Source organism: Cetorhinus maximus, chromosome 4 (assembly GCF_964194155.1).
Source record: "Cetorhinus maximus chromosome 4, sCetMax3.hap1.1, whole genome shotgun sequence".
In the NCBI taxonomy this organism is placed as follows: Eukaryota; Metazoa; Chordata; class Chondrichthyes; order Lamniformes; family Cetorhinidae; genus Cetorhinus; species Cetorhinus maximus.
Genome location: NC_135882.1, coordinates 48,762,510 through 48,780,759, shown reverse-complemented (window position 1 = coordinate 48,780,759; position 18,250 = coordinate 48,762,510). Strand labels below are relative to the sequence as shown.

The following is an 18,250-nucleotide window of genomic DNA, read 5'->3' as shown; positions in this document are numbered from 1 at the left end:
AAAAGTCTTCTATAGGCATATAAATAAAGGGTTGCAAGAGGAGGGGGTGGAGCAGATTCAGGATTGAAAAGGAGACCCACAGACAGACGCAGACAGCACGGCTGAGGTACTATATGAGTACTTTGTACCTGTCTTTATCAAGGAAGAAGATGCTGCCAGAGCCATAGTGAAAGAGGGGAGAGGTGAGAAACTAGACGGGCTAAAGATTGATAAATAAGACGTATTAGAAAGACTTAAAAGTTGATATGTCACCTGGACCAGTTGGGATGCATTCAAGGATGCTGGCGGAAATTGTCCATGATCTACCAATCCTCTTTAGACGTAGCGGTGATACTAGGGGACTGGAGAATTACAAACGTTGCACCCTATTCAAAAAATAGCATAAGGATAACCCAGAAACTACAAGCCAGTCAGTTTAACCTCAATGATAGGAAAGCATTTAAAAATGATAATCTGGGAGGAACTGACCAGTCACTTGGCCAAGTGTGGATTAATTAAGGGAAGCCAGCACGGATTGGTTAAAGGCAAGTTGTGTTTAATTAATTTGATTGATTTTCTTTGATGAGGTAACAGAAAGGGTTGACAAAGGTAATATGAAAGTAAGAAATAGGAGCTGGCATAGGCTTTTGACTCTTCATGTCTGCTTTGCTATTCAACAAGATCATGGCTGATTTTCCATCTCAATTCCACCTTCCTGCACTATCCATATATCCCCAATTCCACTAGTATCCAAAAATCTATCGACCTCAGTCCTGAACATACACAGTGATTGAGCATTCATAGCTCTTTAGGATACAGAATTCCAAATATTCACAACCCTTTCAGAGAAGAATTTTCTCCTCATCTCAGTCCTAAATTGCCAGCCCAATATTCTGAAATTACAACTCCATGTTCTAGATTCTCCAGCCAGGATACCCGGGTCTCTCTGAATGCAAACATTCTGCAGTGTCTCACCATTCAAAAACTATTCTCCTTTATTTTTCCTACCAAAGTGGATGACTTCACACTTTGTATTCCATCTGCCATGTTCTTGCCCCTCACCCATCCTGCCTATATCCCTCTGCATACTCTTTGTGTTCTCCTCACTGCTTCTTTCCCACCTAACTTTGTATCATCAGCAACCTTGGATATGTTACACTCAGTCCCCAGATCTAGGTCATTAATATAGTTTGTAAATAGCTGAGGCCCATGATCCTTGCAGTATCCCTCTAGTCATAGCCTGTTAACCTGAAAGTATCACATTTACTCCTACTCTCTGTTTTCTGTCCATCCTTTGTCCATGCTAATATATTACCCCCAATCGAAGGAGTCCTAATTTTGTGTAATAAATATAATTGGCTCCAAATCCACCACAGCAAATACAAACAGCACTGTGAGTGTACCTACACCACATGGACTGCAACGGTTCAAGAAGGCAGCTCACCACCACCTTCTCAAGAGCAATTAGGGATGGGCAATAAATTCTGGCCTAGCCAACAAAGCCCACATCCCATGAATAAATTTTTTAAAATATCCACTGGTTTCCCCTTATTCATCCTATGCGCTACATCCTCAAAAAACTCGAACAGATTTATCAAATATCATTTCTCTTTCATAAATCTGTGCTGACTCTGCATAATCATGCAGTCTAATGGAATTAAGGGATGGCGGCAGCATGGATGCAAAGTTGGCTGACTGACAGGAAACAGAGATAGTGATGAACAAAATAAAATCAGAAAGTGCTGGAAATGCTCAGCAGGTCTGGTAGCATCTGTGGAGAGAGAAACAGAGTTAACGTTTCAAGCCAAGTATGACTCTGTTTACTCTGTTTCTTTCTCCACAGATGCTGCCAGGCCTGCCGAGTATTTCCAGAACTTTCTGTTTTCATTTCAGATTTCCAGCAATGGAAGTATTTTGCTTTTATTGTAGTGATGAATGGTCATTTTTCAGACTGGAGGAAGATATACAGTGATGTTTCACAAAAGTTGGTATTAAGACCACTGCTTTCTTGATTTATGTTAATGATTTAGACTTGGGTGTAGAGGGCACAATTCCAAAATTTTCAGATGACATAAAGCTTAGAAATATTGTGAACTGTGAGGAGGGTAACGATAGACTTTAGGAGGACATAGACAGGCTGGTGGAATGGTCAGACACGTACATAAGAACATAAGAAATAGGAGCAGGAGTAGGCCATTCGGCCTGTCAAGCCTGCCCCGCCATTCAATAAGATCATAGCTGATCTGCTCTAGGCCTGAACTCTTCTAACGTGCCAGTTCCTCATAGCCCTCAACTCCCCAATATTTTAAAAATCTATCTACCTCCTCTTTAAATACTTTCAGTGATCTAGCCTCCACAACTCTCTGAAGTAGAGAATTCCAGACAGTCACTTTCCTCTAAGAGAAGAAATTCCTTCGCATCTCAACTTTAAATGAGTGTCCCCTTATTCTGTAACTATGTCCCCGAATTCAAAATTCCTCCGCTTGTGGGAACATCTTCTCAACATCTACCCTGTCAAGCCCCCTCAGAATCTTGTACATTTCAAAAAGATCACCCCTCATTCTTCTAAACTCTAATGAATAACCTGATTAGCTGTTCTTGATAAGTCAACCCCTTCATCCCAGGAATCAGACTAGCGAATCTCTTTTGAACTGCCTCCAATGCTAATATAACCTTTCTTAAGTACGGGGACCAAAACTGTACACAGTACTCCAGGTTCAGCCTCACCAACACCCTGTACAGTTATAACAAGACTTCCCTATTTTTAAACTCCAACCCCCTAGCAATACAGGTGAAAATTCCATTTGCCTTCTTAATTACTTACTGCACCTGCATGCTAACCTTCTGTGTTTCATGCACAAGAACACCCAGATCCCTCTGTGCTGCACGTTTTTGGAGTCTCTCTCCATTTAAATAATAGTTTGCCTTTTGATTTTTCCTACAAAGTGCATGACCTCACACTTTCCTACATTAAACTCCAAGTGCCAATTTTTTTGCCCACTCACTCAACCTGTCTATATCCCCTTGCAGATTCCTTATGTCCTCATCACAACATGCCCTCCCACCTATTTTTGTATCATCAGCTAATTTGGATACATTACACTCTGCCCCCTTCTCCAAGTCATTAATATAGATAGTAAATAATTGAGTCCCTAGGACTGATCCTTGTGGGACTCCACTAGTTAGGTCTTTCCAAATGAAAAAGACCCATTAATTCCGACTCTCTGTCTTCTGTGTGTTAACCAATCCTCAATCCATGCTAATGCTTTACCCCCAATACTGTGAGCTCTTGTCTTGTGCAATAACCTTTTATGTGGTACCTTATCAAATGCCTTCTGGAAATCCAATACACAACATCTACCAGTTCCCCTTTATCAACTCTTCTTGTTATATCCTCAAAAACTCTTGCAAATTTGTCAAACATGATTTCACTTTCACAAAACCATGTTGACTCTGTTTGATTGTGTTAATCTTTTCTAAATGTCCTGCTAATTCTTCATTAATAATGGACTCTTGCATTTTCCCAATGACAGATGTTAGGCCGACTGGCCTATAGTTTCCTGCCTTTTTGTCTCCCTTCCTTCGTGAACAGGGGCGTCACATTAGTGGTTTTCCAATCCACTGGGACCCTCCCGGAATTCAGTGAGTTCTGCAATATTTTGACCAATACATCCACTGTATCTGCAGCCACTTTCTTTAAAACCCTGGGATTCAGGCCATCAGGTCCTGGCTACTTGCCTGCCTTTAATCCCACTAGTTTCTCAAATACTTTGTCCCTCATGATAGAGACTGTTACAAGGTCTTTCTTCCTATTAGGTCCTTGTTTATCTGATATCTTTGGGATGTTGATAGTGTCCTCCACCATGAAGACCAATGCAAAATATTGGTTTAAATTATCTGCCATTTCCCTGTTCCCCGTTATCAATTCTCCAGTCACATCCTCCAAGGGTCCCACGTTCACTTTAGCTACTCTCTTTTTATATATCCGTAGAAGCTCTTGTTGTTTGTTTCATATTTCTTGGCAATTTACTTTCATAATCAATTTTCTCCCTCTTTATTAGCTTTTAGTTATCCACTGCTGGTTCCTAAAAAGTTCCCAATCCTCTGGCCTACCACTAGTTTTCACCATTTCATATGCCTTAGTTTTTGATTGGATACTCTCCTTGACCGCCTTTGTTAACCATGGGTGGTTCATCCTTCTCATCGAGTCCCTCTTTTTGACCAGGATACATTTTTGCTGAGCATTATGAAATATCTGCTTAAATATCTGCCACTGCTCATCCACTGACCTTCCTCTTAGTCTATTTTCCCAGCCCACTTTAGACAATTCTTTCTTCATACCTCTGTAATTGCTCCTATTTAAGTTGAGGACACTGATTTGAGATCCAAGTTGCTCGCCCTCAAACTGAATTTGAAATTCTACCATGTTGTGATCACTACCCCTTAGAGGATCCTTAACTATGAGATCCCTTATTAATCCTACCTCATTACACATTACTAGATCAAAATAGCCTGTTTCCGGGTAGGTTCTGCAATGTATTGCTCTAAGAAACAATCCCTGATGCACTCTACAAATTCACCCACGACAATTGTGACACCCTTCTTACATGCCTCCATTATTTCCCGATTTGTACTTTGTCCTACAGTGAGGCAACTCTTTGGGGGCCTATATACGACTCCCAACCGTGACTTCTTCACCTTGCTATTCCTTATTTGCACCCAAACTGATTCCACATCATGATCTATTGCACCTATATCACCACTCACCACCACACTGATATCTTCCTTTATTAACAAAGCTACCCCACCTCCTTTTCCTTTTTGCCTATTTTTCCGGAACGTCGAATGCCTTTGAATGTTGAGTTCCCAGTCTTGGTCACCCTGCAACCACGTCTCTGTAATAGCTATCAAGTCATATCCATTTATTTCTATTTGTGCCGCCAACTCATCTATCTTGTTACAAATGCTGCATGCACTCAGATAAAGAGCCTTAAGCTTTGACTTCTTACCATTATTGCTCATTCTGGTTCTGATTTCTGCTGCACTCTTCTGCTTATACTTTCTGCCCCTTCCTGTGATACTTTGATTATCATTTGCCTCTTCACTACCCTGCACCTCTGCTCTCTCATTTATTTTTGATTTTCTAAACTTCCTTTTATTGAACCCTCCCCCCCATTAATTAGTTTAAAGTCCTGTCTTCGGCCCTAGTTACATGACTCACCAGGACATTGGTCCCAGGGTGGTTCAAATGAAGCCTGTCCCAATGGAATAGCTCCCTCCTTCCCCAGTACTGGTGCCAGTGCCCCATGAATCAGAACATATTTTTCCCACACCTATCTTTGAGCCATGCATTTACCTCTCTAATTTTATTTACCCTACGCCAATTTGCACGTGGCTCAGGTAGTAATCCAGAGATTATCACCTTTGTGGTTCTGCTTTTCAATTTAGCTCCGAGCTGCTCGTAGTCCCTCAGCAGAACCTCTTTCCTAGTTCATTGGTACCTACGTGGACCACGACAGCTGGATCCTTCCCCTCCCACTCCAAGTTCCGCTCCAGCCCAGAAGAGATGTCCTTAAACTTGGCACCAGGTAGGCAACACAGCCTTCGGGACTCTCTGTCTTTGCTGCAGAGAACAGTGTCTATTCCCCTAACTGTGCTATCCCCTATTACTACTACATTTCTCTTTTCTCGCCCCACTTGAATGGCGCTCTGTAACACGGTGCTGTAGTCAGTTTGATAATCCTCCCTGCAGTCTGTGCCCTTATCCACACCAGGAGCAAGAAACCCGTACCTATTGGACAAGGGCACTGGCTGAGGCTCCTCCAAAGCTAAATTCTGGATCCCCATACCTGCCTCACTCGCAGTTACACCCTCCTGTCCCTGACCACGGAACAATTTTGATGTAATTAATCTAAGGTTTGTGACTGTCTCCTGAAACACAGTGTCCAGGTTACTCTCGCCCTCCATGATGTGTCGCAGTGTCCGCAGCTCGGGCTCCAGCTTATCAACTCTGAGCCGAGGTTCCTCGAGCAGCCAGCACTTGCTGCAGATGTGGTCACCATGGATCGCACCAGCATCCACCAGCTCCTACGTACTACAGCTGCAACACATTGCCTGCCCAGCCATCTCTACTCTATTTAATTAATTAATTTGGATGCTAAATATTTTAAAAGTGAATTTCTTAACTGTACTCTTCAGCTGTGCTAACATCTCCTAATTTAAACCATTTGGCCAATCAAAAGAGACACAGAAAAGATACCCACCAATCACCTACCTGTTTTCCTGTGATGTCACACACTTGCTCTGACAGATAGAAACAGGTTGAAGGGATTCTCTGCCGCAGGTTTTTATCTCCCGCCGCCGCTGCCCTTCTCACACAGGCCCGCTTTTCATGCGCTCCTGGCTCTCATCTCGCGTCTTAAACTGTGAAACTCCCGGCTCTCCTCTCGCTGCTTTAAACTGTAAAAACCCCGGCTCTCCTCTTGCGGTTTTAAACTGTAAAAACCCCGGCTTGCCTCTCGCTGTTTTAAACTGTGAAAATCCCGGCTCTCCTCTTGCGGTTTTAAACTGTAAAAACCCCGGCTTGCCTCTCGCTGTTTTAAACTGTGAAAATCCCGGCTCTCCTCTAGCTGTTTTAAACTGTAAAATCCCCGGCTTGCCTCTCGCTGTTTTAAACTGTAAAAACCCTGGCTTGCCTCTCGCTGCTTTAAACTGTAAAACTCATGGCACACCTCTCGCTGTTTTACACTGTGAAAATCCCGGCTCGCCTCTCACTGTTTTAAACCGAAACTCCCGGCTCTCTTCTCGCAGCTTTAAACTGTGAAAATCCCGGCTCTCTGCTCGCTGCTTTAAACTGTGAAACTCCTGGCTCTCTTCTCGCTGCTTTATATTGTAAAACTCCCGGCTCTCCTCACGCTGTTTTAAACTGAAAATCCCAGCTCTCCTCTCGCTGTTTTAAACTGTGAAACTCCCGGCTCTCTTCTCGCTGCTTTATATTGTAAAACTCCCGGCTCTCCTCACGCTGTTTTAAACTGTGAAACTCCCGGCTCTCCTCTCGCTGTTTTAAACTGTGAAACTCCCGGCTCTCTTCTCGCTGCTTTATATTGTAAAACTCCCGACTCTCCTCACGCTGTTTTAAACTGAAAATCCCGGCTCTCCTCTCGCTGTTTTAAACTGTAAAACTCCCAGCTTGCCTCCCACTGTTTTAAACTGTGAAAATCCCGGTTCTCCTCTCGCTGTTTTAAACTGTGAAAATCCCGGCTCTCTTCTCGCTGTTTTAAACTGTAAAACTCCCGGCTCTCCCCTCACTGTTTTAAACTGTGAAAATCCCGGCTCTCCTCACGCTGCTTTAAACTGTAAAAATCCTGGCTCTTCTCTCGCAGTTTTAAACTGTGAAAATCCCAGCTCTCCTCTCGCAGTTTTAAACGGTAAAACACACGGCTCTCTGCTCGCTGCTTTAAACTGTGAAAATCCCGGCTCTTCTCTCGCTGTTTTAAACTGTGAAAATCCCGGCTCTCTTCTCGCTGTTTTAAACTGTAAAACTCCCGGCTCTCCCATCACTGTTTTAAACTGTGAAAATCCCGGCTCTCCTCACGCTGCTTTAAACTGTAAAAATCCCGGCTCTTCTCTCGCAGTTTTAAACTGTGAAAATCCCAGCTCTCCTCTCGCAGTTTTAAACGGTAAAACACACGGCTCTCTGCCCGCTGCTTTAAACTGTGAAAATCTCGGCTCTCCGCTCGCTGTTTTAAACTGTGAAAATCCCGGCTCTCCTCTCGCTGTTTTAAACTGTAAAAATCCCGGCTCTCCTCACGCTGCGTTAAACTGTGAAAATCCTGACTCTCCTCTCACTGTTTTAAACAGTGAAAATCCCGACTCTCCTCTCACTGTTTTAAACTGTGAAACTCCCGGCTCTCTGCTCGCTGCTTTAAACTGTAAAAACCCTGGCTTGCCTCTCGCTGTTTTAAACTGTGAAACTCCTGGCTCTCTTCTCGATGCTTTAAATTGTAAAACTCCCGGCTCTCCTCACGCTGTTTTAAACTATGAAAATCCCGGCTCTCCGCTCGCTGTTTTAAACTATGAAAATCCCGGCTCTCCGCACACTGTTTTAAACTGTGAAAATCTCGGCTCTCTGCTCGCTGTTTTAAACTGTGAAAATCCCGGCTCTCCTCTCGCTGTTTTAAACTGTGAAAATCCTGACTCTCCTCTCACTGTTTTAAACTGTGAAAATCCCGGCTCTCCTCTCGCTGTTTTAAACTGTGAAACTCCCGGCTCTCTTCTCGATGCTTTAAATTGTAAAACTCCCGGCTCTCCGCTCGCTGTTTTAAACTGTGAAAATCCCGGCTCTTCTCTCGCTGTTTTAAACTGTGAAAATCCCGGCTCTTCTCTCGTTGTTTTAAACTGTGAAAATCCCGGCTCTTCTCTCGTTGTTTTAAACTGTGAAAACCCCGGCTCTCCTCACGCTGTTTTAAACTGTAAAACTCCCGGCTCTCCGCTTGCTGCTTTAAACTGTGAAACTCCCGGCTCTCTGCTCGCTGCTTTAAACTGTGAAACTCCCGGCTCTCTTCTCGCTGCTTTAAATTGTAAAACTCCCGGCTCTCCACTTGTTGTTTTAAACTGTGAAAATCCCAGCTCTCCTCACGCTGTTTTAAACTGTGAAAATCCCGGCTCTCTTCTCACTGTTTTAAACTGTAAAACTCCAGGCTCTCCTCTCACTGTTTTAAACTGTGAAACTCCCGGCTCTCCTCACGCTGCGTTAAACTGTGAAAATCCCGGCTCTCCTCTCACTGTTTTAAACTGTAAAACTCCCGGCTCGCCTCTCGCTGCTTTAAACTGTGAAAATCTCGGCTCTCCGCACACTGTTTTAAACTGTGAAAATCTCGGCTCTCCGCTCGCTGTTTTAAACTGTGAAAATCCCGGCTCTCTTCTCGATGCTTTAAACTGTGAAAATCCCGGCTCTCCTCTCGCTGTTTTAAACTGTAAAAATCCCGGCTCTCTTCTCGATGCTTTAAACTGTGAAACTCCCGGCTCTCTTCTCGATGCTTTAAATTGTAAAGCTCCCGGCTCTCCACTTGCTGTTTTAAACTGTGAAAATCCCGGCTCTCCTCACGCTGTTTTAAACTGAGAAAATCCCAGCTCTTCTCTCGCTGTTTTAAACTGTAAAACTCCCGGCTCTCCGCTCGCTGTTTTAAACTGTGAAAATCCCAGCTCTCCTCTCGCTGTTTTAAACTGTGAAACTCCCGGCTCTCTGCTCACTGTTTTAAACTGTAAAACTCCAGGCTCTCCTCTCGCTGTTTTAAACTGTAAAACTCCTGGCTCTCCTCTCGCTGTTTTAAACTGTGAAAATCCCGGCTCTCCTCTCGCTGTTTTAAACTGTGAAACTCCCGGCTCACCGCTCGCTGCTTTAAACTGTGAAACTCCCGGCTCTCTGCTCACTGCTTTAAATTATAAAACTCCTGGCTTTCCACTCGCTGTTTAAACTGTGAAAATCCCGGCTCTCCTCTGGCTGTTTTAAACTGTAAAAACCCCGGCTTGCCTCTCGCTGTTTTAAACTGAAACTCCTGGCTCTCTTCTCGCTGCTTTAAACCGTAAAACTCCTGGCTCTCCTCTCGCTGTTTTAAACTGTGAAAATCCCGGCTCGCCTCTCACTGTTTTAAACTGTGAAAATCCCGGCTCTCTTCTCGCTGCTTTAAACTGTAAAACTACCGGCTCTCCTCTCACTGTTTTAAACTGTGAAAATCCCGGCTCTCCCCTCACTGTTTCAAACTGTGAAAATCATGGCTCTTCTCTTGCTGTTTTAAACTGTAAAACTCCCTCAGTCACAAATCTCCAACTGAAGCTCTCTACTGCAGCCAAACACAGCACTCCAGTGCGTGTCAGGTGAAATGTAGTGCAGAAAAGTGTGAAGTGATACATATTGGTAGGAAAAATGTGGAGAAGCCAGCGACACTAAAGTGTTCAATTCTAAAGTGGCTGCAGGATCTAGGGGTGCACAAAAAGTTGAAGTTGACAGCACTGGTTGAGCAAGTGTTTAAAAAGGCATACCATTTTCTGGGTTTTAAAAATAGAGGCATAGAGTGCAAAAGCAAGGAAATTCTGATGAACCTTTATAAAACACTGGTTTGGCCTCAACTGGTGTATTGTGTCCAATTCTGGGCAACACACTTTAGGAAGGATGTGAAGGCTAATTAGAGAGGGTGCAGAAAAGATTTACGAGAATGGCTCCCAGGATGAGGGACTTCAGTTATGTGGATAAATTGGAGAAGCTGAGGCTGTTCTCCTTAGAGAAATGAAGGTTGAAAGGAGATTTAATAGAGATGTTCAAAATCATGAGGTGTCTAGACAGAGCAGATACGGAGAAAATGTTTCAAAGGGCCAAGAACCAGGAAACACAGATTCAGCTGTCAAAGCCATAAGCTCGGGAATTCTTTCCATAAACCTCACTTTCCCCATTCCTCTCTTTCCTCCTTTTAGATGCTCCTTAAAACTTTCCTCTTTGGCCAAGCTTTTTTATTAGACAGATTTGTTTTCTAATGTTCCTGTGAAGCGCAGCAGAATGTTTTACAATGTCAGAATGCACTATATAAACACAAGTTGTTATTATTGCTTTTCACACTAGCCAGGAATTGGTGCAGGGTGAGGAAACTTTAAAAGGAAAGGGAAATTATAAAATAGAGGAGGGGAGAACTTTAGACATTTTCTTAATGAAATCAGTTAATATAGGGACATTGGTAAACTGATTGATTCCTTAGCTAACTATGGCTGTTTCTGTACAGCTTGTTAATATTCAACATCAAGTGAGCATGACTTGATTACATCTGTAGACAGAAAGCACTATTTCATTCTCAATCACGTGCTTAGCTCATGTTTTTCCTGCAGAATGAAGCAACGATATCTAGTTCTCAACCTCACTGACAGAACATGGTACTGGGCCAATATTCCTCCTTTGACCAAATAAATCCCCTCAAAAAACCAGATTAACTGCCCAATCATTTCATTGTGGGAACTTGATGTGCACTAAAAGATTTGATGCATTTGCCTCAGTTTCAGTGGGGAGATGATGACGTAGCAGTGATGTCATTAGAGATCCAGGCTAATGCTTTGAGGGCACAGGTTCAAATCCCATCACAGCAGCTGGATGAATAAACTCAGAATGATGAATTAGTGACTCTAGACCCACACAATGTGGTTGACTCATAACTGCCCTCTGAAATGGCCTAGTAAGCCACTTAGTTCAAGGGCAATTAGGGATGGGCAACAAATGCTGGCTTGATTCCCACAGCCCATGAACAAATGAGAAAAAAACAACAATAACTACACCACAAAAGTAATTCATTAGTTCAGATATATTTTGGGGATCCTGGGATATGAGAATATACTATATAAATGCAAATTCCTTCTTTACTTACCTCTTGCTTTTTGAAGTTCTGTATAAATCCTTCAAACTGTTCATCTCTTGTTTCATCTGCTTTACCAAGTTTCTGAAGCACCTACAAATTGAAAAAACAAAAAAAAAACATTCTGATGTTACTTAACATTGGATCATACTTAGAAGATGCTGAAGTTAAGAAGATTTTTCAAAGTGATGTTTGACTATTACTTCAGTCAGGAGGCGCTGTTAATCATAGAATCATAGAATGCCTAATGCACAGTAGGAGGCCATTTTGTCCTTCATGACCATGCCAATTCTCTGCAAGGACAGCACTGCTAGTCTTATTCTACAGTCCTTTCTCTGTAGCCCTGCAGATTGTTTCTCTTCAGATAATTGTTCAACTCTCTTTTAAAAGTCTCATTTGAATTTGCCTCCGTCACATTCTCAGGCAGCACTTTCCAGATCCTAACCACTCACCACTCCTCATGTCGCCTTCGGTTCTTTTGCCAATCACCTCAAATTTGGGTCCCCCTGTTCTTGACCAATCCACCAATGGGAACAATGCATCTCAATCTACTTTGTTTAGACCCCTCATAATTTTGAACACTTCTATCAAACCTCCTCTCAACCTTCCCTTCTCGAAGGAGAACATCAGCTTCTCCGATTTATCCACTTAACTGAAGTCTCTTATCGTGGAACCATTCTTGTAAATCTTTTCTGCAGCCTCTCCAATACCTTCACATTCTTTTGAAAGTGTGGTGCCCAAAAAAGGACACAAAATACTCCAGTTGAGGCTAAACCAGTGTTTTATAAAGACCCACCACAACTTCCTTGCTTTTGTACTCTATGCCTCTATTTATAAAACCCAGGATCCCATATGCTTTATAATTTCTCAATCTGCCTGCCATCTTCAATGATTTATGCATATCCACCCCAATAGCCCTCTGTTCCTGTACTGCTTTTTGAATTGTATTCTTTATTATGTATTGTCTTTCCTCATTCTTTCAAGCATGTCAAGCACATTCCATCACATCACTCGTCATACCCACTTAGGTTGCAACAGTAACCATAGTTCACTTTCTTACTCTTGTAATACACTTACACTTTCTTGTACTTTATTACCTCCCCATTTATTCATCCACCACTGCCACTTACCCCAGTGGGATGCATCTGTTGACAGTCACTCTCACTGACTACACTATATCCATCGGGTGAATGCCTCACCTTCACTCACTCATATGTCCTCTTATGCCCTTTTGCTCTTTGTGTCACAAGGGAAAGTACTGGAGGTGGGCCACCACACATAGTCCAGAGGAAGAGGCCATGGCTATAAGTTGCACATCTGCATTGCTGATAATCAGAGCTGGAGGGATAGGAAGCTCGTGGGTGGCAGGGTTAAAAATATCTGTGGCATACATGTTAATTTTATTTAATTGAGCACTGAACCATGAGAAGGCCAATTGTGCTGATTGGCAAGATGATGACTTTGCCAGGACTAATTCATATCATTTCTTCTGTCCCCGGAGCCTTCACGTATATATCAACAATCCGTGGTCAGGTCTGACAACAACTCCTCAGAGGAGTTCACTTTTTTCTGAGGTTGCACTGTCACAGGACCTACATCCATGCACCAATGCAAATATCCCCATTTCAGTGGGTCCAATTAGACAGTTAGCTGCATTGTCACCTGATGATTCACACCTCGCAAGTGAGCCTCAGCAGACATTGGTAGCAGGGGCAGCTTTTTTCTTTAATCTTTCATGGGATGTGGGCATTGCTGGTAAGGCCAACATTTGTTGCCCACCCTAACTGTTCTTGAGAAGGTGGTGGTAAGCTGCCTTCTTGAACTGCTCCAGTTCATGTGGTCTAGGTACACCCACAGTGCTGTTAGGAAGGGAGTTCTAGGATTTTGATTCAGGGACAGGAACACCAATATTGTCCCAACTCAGGATGGCATGTGACTTAGAGGGGAACTTGCAGGTGGGGGTGTTCCCATGCATCTGCTGCCCTCATTCTTTTAAGTAGTAGAAGTCGCAGGTTTGGAAGGTGCTGTTGAAGGAGTCTTGGCGAGTTGCTGCAGTGCATCTTGTACATGGTACACACTGCTGTCACTGTGCATCAGTAGCGGAGGGAGTGAACGTCTAAGGGGGTGGATGAGGTGCCAATTAAGCGGGCTGTTTTGTCTTAAATGGTGTTGAGCTTCTCGAGTGTTGTGGGAGCTGCACTCATCCGGACAATGGAAAGTATTCCATCACACTCCTGACTTGTGCCTTGTGGATGGCGGACAGGCTTTGGGGAGTCAATAGATGAGTTATGCACCACAGAATTCCCAGCCTCTGACCTCCTGTTTTAGCCACAATAGTTATATGGCTGGTTCAGTTCAATTTCTGGTCGATGGTGACCCCCAGGATGTTGATAGTGGGAAATTCAGTGATGGTAATGCCATTGAATGTCAAGGGGAGATGGTTAGATTCTCACTTGTTGGAGATGGTTATTGCCTGGCACTTGTGCAGCATGAATGTTAGTTGCCACTTATCAGCCCAAACATCAATGTTGTCTGGGTCTTGCTGCACATGAGCACGGACTGCTTTAGTATCTGAGGAGTTGTAAATGGTGCTGAACATTGTGCAATCATCAGCAAACATCCCCTCTACTGACTTTATGATGGAGGGAAGGTCATTGATGAAGCAGCTGAAGATGGTTGGGCCTAGGATACTACCCTGAGGAACTCCTGCAGTGATGTCCTGGAGCTGAGATGACTGACCTCCACCAACCACAACCATGTTCCTTAGTGCTAGGAATGACTCCAACTAGTAGAGAGTTTTCTCCCTGATTCCCATTGACTCCAGGTTTTCTAGGCTCCTAGATGCTACGCTCAGTGAAATGCTGCCTTCATGTCACTCTCACCTCACCTGTTGAGTTCAGCTCATTTGTCCATGTTTGGACAAAGGCTGTAACGAGGTGAGGAGCAGAATGGCCCTGGCAGAAGCAAAACTGAGTATAAGTGAGCAGATTATTGGCGTGTAAGTGCTGTTTGATAGCACTGTCTACTACACCATTCATCACTTTGCTGATAATTGAGTGTAGATTGATGGAGTGGTAATTGGCCAGATTGGATTTGTCTCGCTTTTCATGGACAGAACATACCTGGGGAGTTTTCCACATTGTCAGGTAGATACCAGTGTTATCGCTGTACTGGAACAGCTTGGCTGGGGGCACTGCTAGTGACGGAGCTCAAGTCTTCAGGACTACTGCCAGGATCTTGTCAGGATCCCTAAGCCTTTGCAGTGCCTTCAGCCATTTCTTGATATCATTTGGAGTGAGGGAGGCAGGGTTTAATCCTCTTCAAGCTCTGCTCAGCTGGACTTGGATACTGAACCCAGGGGCCATCACTGAAAAAGAGTAGGCTCGAGAAAGAGCAGCAACTTAACCAATCACTGGCAGACTTGCCACACGCACCACCCTCAATAGCGGAGAGGCTGGTGGGGTCCAGCTGAATCAATAGTCGATTGGTGGCACAAGGACCTGTGAGAATATCTGCCATGGAGAGGATGGCTGCTTCCATGGAGCTCCAAACACAGCTGTCAAAAGAATCTACGCAGACAATGACCACAGCCATACAGGAGGTATCTGCCACATTAAGCAGAATGGCATTATCCATGCTTACAATGCATCACTGATCTGCACTGAGGTGTTCTATAACAAAGTGGTAGGAGTGATGTGGCGCTGGCAGAGGAGAAGGGGATGGTGAAAGGGGAACTGCTTTCAAAGTGCTTCCACTTCTCACCTGTTACCTTCCAAAACACTGCTCCCTCAGCCAGTTCCTGACGTGTTGCCTTCTGTCTGGATGGCTGACACTGGCCCTGCACAGGTGTGAATGGGGCAATCCTTGACAGGAGCCTCAGAAGCTCCAAGATGCAGGGGGCAACAGCCAAAAGTTCCTGAGCAGACAAAGTAGGGATCTGACAGTCTGCCAAAACCTCTGCTGAAACCACACGGGATGCATCACATAGAAGCAGAAGGAAGTGCTAGAGAAAGTAAGTGTAATTCATGAAAGGTGTGCACTGGGTGTTTAACAAAATGCCATGCTGCGAAGATTACTTTTTGTATAACGTCACATAAAATTTACACTGTGTCTCCTGCCAATGCAAGATGACCGCCGATGCCCATCTGCGCATGCGCATTTGTCCGCACGCACGCAGAAAACCAATAACATCATTGGCTGGAGTCACAGTGCCAGCAAAACCTGTCTTTAAAACAAAATTCTGTGGAGATGGCTGGAGCAGGAATTCTCCTTCAACTCAACATCCTGGTAAAATGTGGTTCAGGGTAATTTCTTATCCATTTTCAAAGTAAACAATTTGAGTTCAAAAACTATTGTGGTAACTGAGGGTATAGCCCCTCCTGCTGTCTATCGGGGGCTCCATGATGTTCTGTGGAAGCTCCAACCAGTGAGCCCTAAGCACGGGCAATCCGGGGGGGTGGGGCTTCCCGACGAGAGTCCTGATCAAGCATGTGGCATCTGAAAAGCTCTCTGTAATAAAGTCTATCTGTTTCTTCTTGAAACTTGTCTAATCTGTCGAGTTACTACTTTTGGCAACGAGGATAAAATAGCTCTGACTCTCCACCTCGCCCTGTTACTGTGAGTACATCGAATCTTAAAAAATAGACTACTCGCCAGTCATGCCACTCTTCGGCAGACTCAATCCATATGATGCGACTATGGAAGACTGGGGCCAGTATGTAGATTTTATTTCATAGCAAACAAGATTACTGCGCAAAAAGGAGAAAGCTTGAGTGTATGTGGCAGTAAGACATACAACCCCATTCGCAACCCGATGGCCCCGAGTGCGCCCAATTCTAAGTCCTATCATGAACTCGTGAAAACGCACTTCCAGCTGAAGCCATCTGTAATAATGCAGCGTTTTAAATTTATTTCCAGAGTTAGGGCCCCAGGAGAGTCCATTGCAACCTATGTAACGAACCTTAAGCAGTTGACAGAACACTGCGACTTTGAGGTCACATTACCTGATATGCTACAGGACTGATTACTTTGTAGAGTTAAGGATGAAACCACACAGCGCTGTTTAATCACTGACGTCGACATCGACTTTAAGTGCTCCCTAGAAATCTCCCTTGCCATGGGAAGTGCGGTGAGAGACTCACAGGCTTTGCAACACATACAACATGGCGCCGTCCTTCATGTTGGGCAGGAACCTACCGCCGAGCATGGCGCGAAAACCAGGCCCACAGCATCGAAGCGAGATACAATGTCCACTGTTAGAAACATAAAAAGGCCTTGTAGAAACTCTTCAGCAGTTACTCCAAGGTTAAGCTGTTATAGATGTGGAGGTGACCATAGAGCAGGCACCTGTAAATTCAAGGAGGCAGAATGTCATTACTGCCATAAGAAAGGTCACGTGGTAAGGCAATGCTGGTCAAAGCTGAAGCAGCTGCAAAACAGCAAATGAACATGATCGAATTAAAGAATACAGCAGAGACTGAAGCTGCTGACGCTGATGTTTATTCCTTGTATAATGTAACCGCTGTGAAAACCGAACCTATCACTGTCACAATCCAAGTTAATGAGAAGCCACAAATAATGGAGGTGGATACAAGTGCCTCAACTACAGTGGTGGGAGGGCACACTTTCAAATACCTTACTGAAGGTAGACAGCCAATAAACCTGGAGCGGACAACCGCTAAATTAAAGACGTACACTGGAGGATCTATTCAGATAAAGGGCATTGCCGCAGTACCAGTGTCTTATAGACAACAGACAGCCCTGCTGCCTGTGATCGTAGTGAAAGGAGAAAGACCCAGTCTTCTAGGCTGAGACTGGTTACAGAAAATCAAGCTCAACTGGCCCGAAATAATTCACCTGAAATCAGGAGTTCCTGAACCGCTAAGGAAATACAACATGGTTTTTCGGGTTGAATTAGGGAAGTTAAAAGGCTTGCAGGCCAGGATATATGTGGATCCTTAGGCGACATCACGTTTCTGTAAGGCCATACCTGTGCCTTATACATTGAAGGAGAAGGTGGATGTAGAACTGTGCCAGTTAGAAAAGCTGGGCATCATCCAACCTGTCCAATTCTAAGAGTGGGCAGCACCCATAGTTCCAGTGGTTAAGCCTGATCAAACCATACACATTTGTGAGAACTATAAATTGACCGTAAATAAGGCAGCTGTAGCTTTAAGGAATGTAGTTCCTAAGCTTTATGACTTATTGTACTGTGTGGTATCACATGACAGCATGAATGAATCAGCCCGAAGCACGGAGAACCTTAGGAGTGGAGTTTGTGTCTAATTGTGGATCTTGATGGAAGCATATAACTGCTGCTGAAGCCCGGTGAATAAAATTCACTGTTTCTGATGAGAAACCTGTCCAGAAAATCAAGTCCATAACAACTAGCGATGAGGATAAATTAGTTCTGGTGCTGTCCCTCGCCCAGTGAATGTGAGTATCTTGTTTTAAACAGAAGAAAGGGAAAATGTACTCGCCAGATATGCCACCTTTTGACAGAATCGACCCCTTCGACTCATCCACAGAGGATTGGAGTCAACGTATAGAACGCCTCAGTTTCTTTTCCCAAGCAAACAAAATAACGGTGGAGGAGAAAAGGAAAGCAATTGTCCTAAATGTCTGTGGGAATAAAATTTATAATTTAATCCATAGTTTGACAGCCCCGAACGTTTCTGATTCAAAGACCTGGGGTGAATTGGTCGACCTTGTAAAGGATCATTTTCAACCCAAATCCCCCGTAATCATGCAGAGGTTCAAATTTAATCCAAGAGTAAGAGCCCCAGGGGCAGACCATAGCAACATACGTAGCGAAGTTTAAACAGCTAACAGAGCATTGGACTTCAGGAGAAATATGTTAAATATGCTAAACAATACGT

At 43.9% G+C, this 18,250-nt stretch overlaps 1 protein-coding gene across 2 annotated transcripts in view; it reads right to left on the bottom strand.

Annotated features, from left to right (window-relative positions):
- Positions 1–18,250, bottom strand: part of amph (amphiphysin) — a 286,781-nt gene that overhangs the window by 155,119 nt on the left and 113,412 nt on the right. For both annotated transcript variants that reach the window (XM_078540157.1, XM_078540156.1), the window contains exon 2: positions 11,385–11,465. In XM_078540157.1, the coding sequence (XP_078396283.1) occupies positions 11,385–11,465 (81 nt within the window). The remainder of the gene's footprint in view (positions 1–11,384; positions 11,466–18,250) is intronic.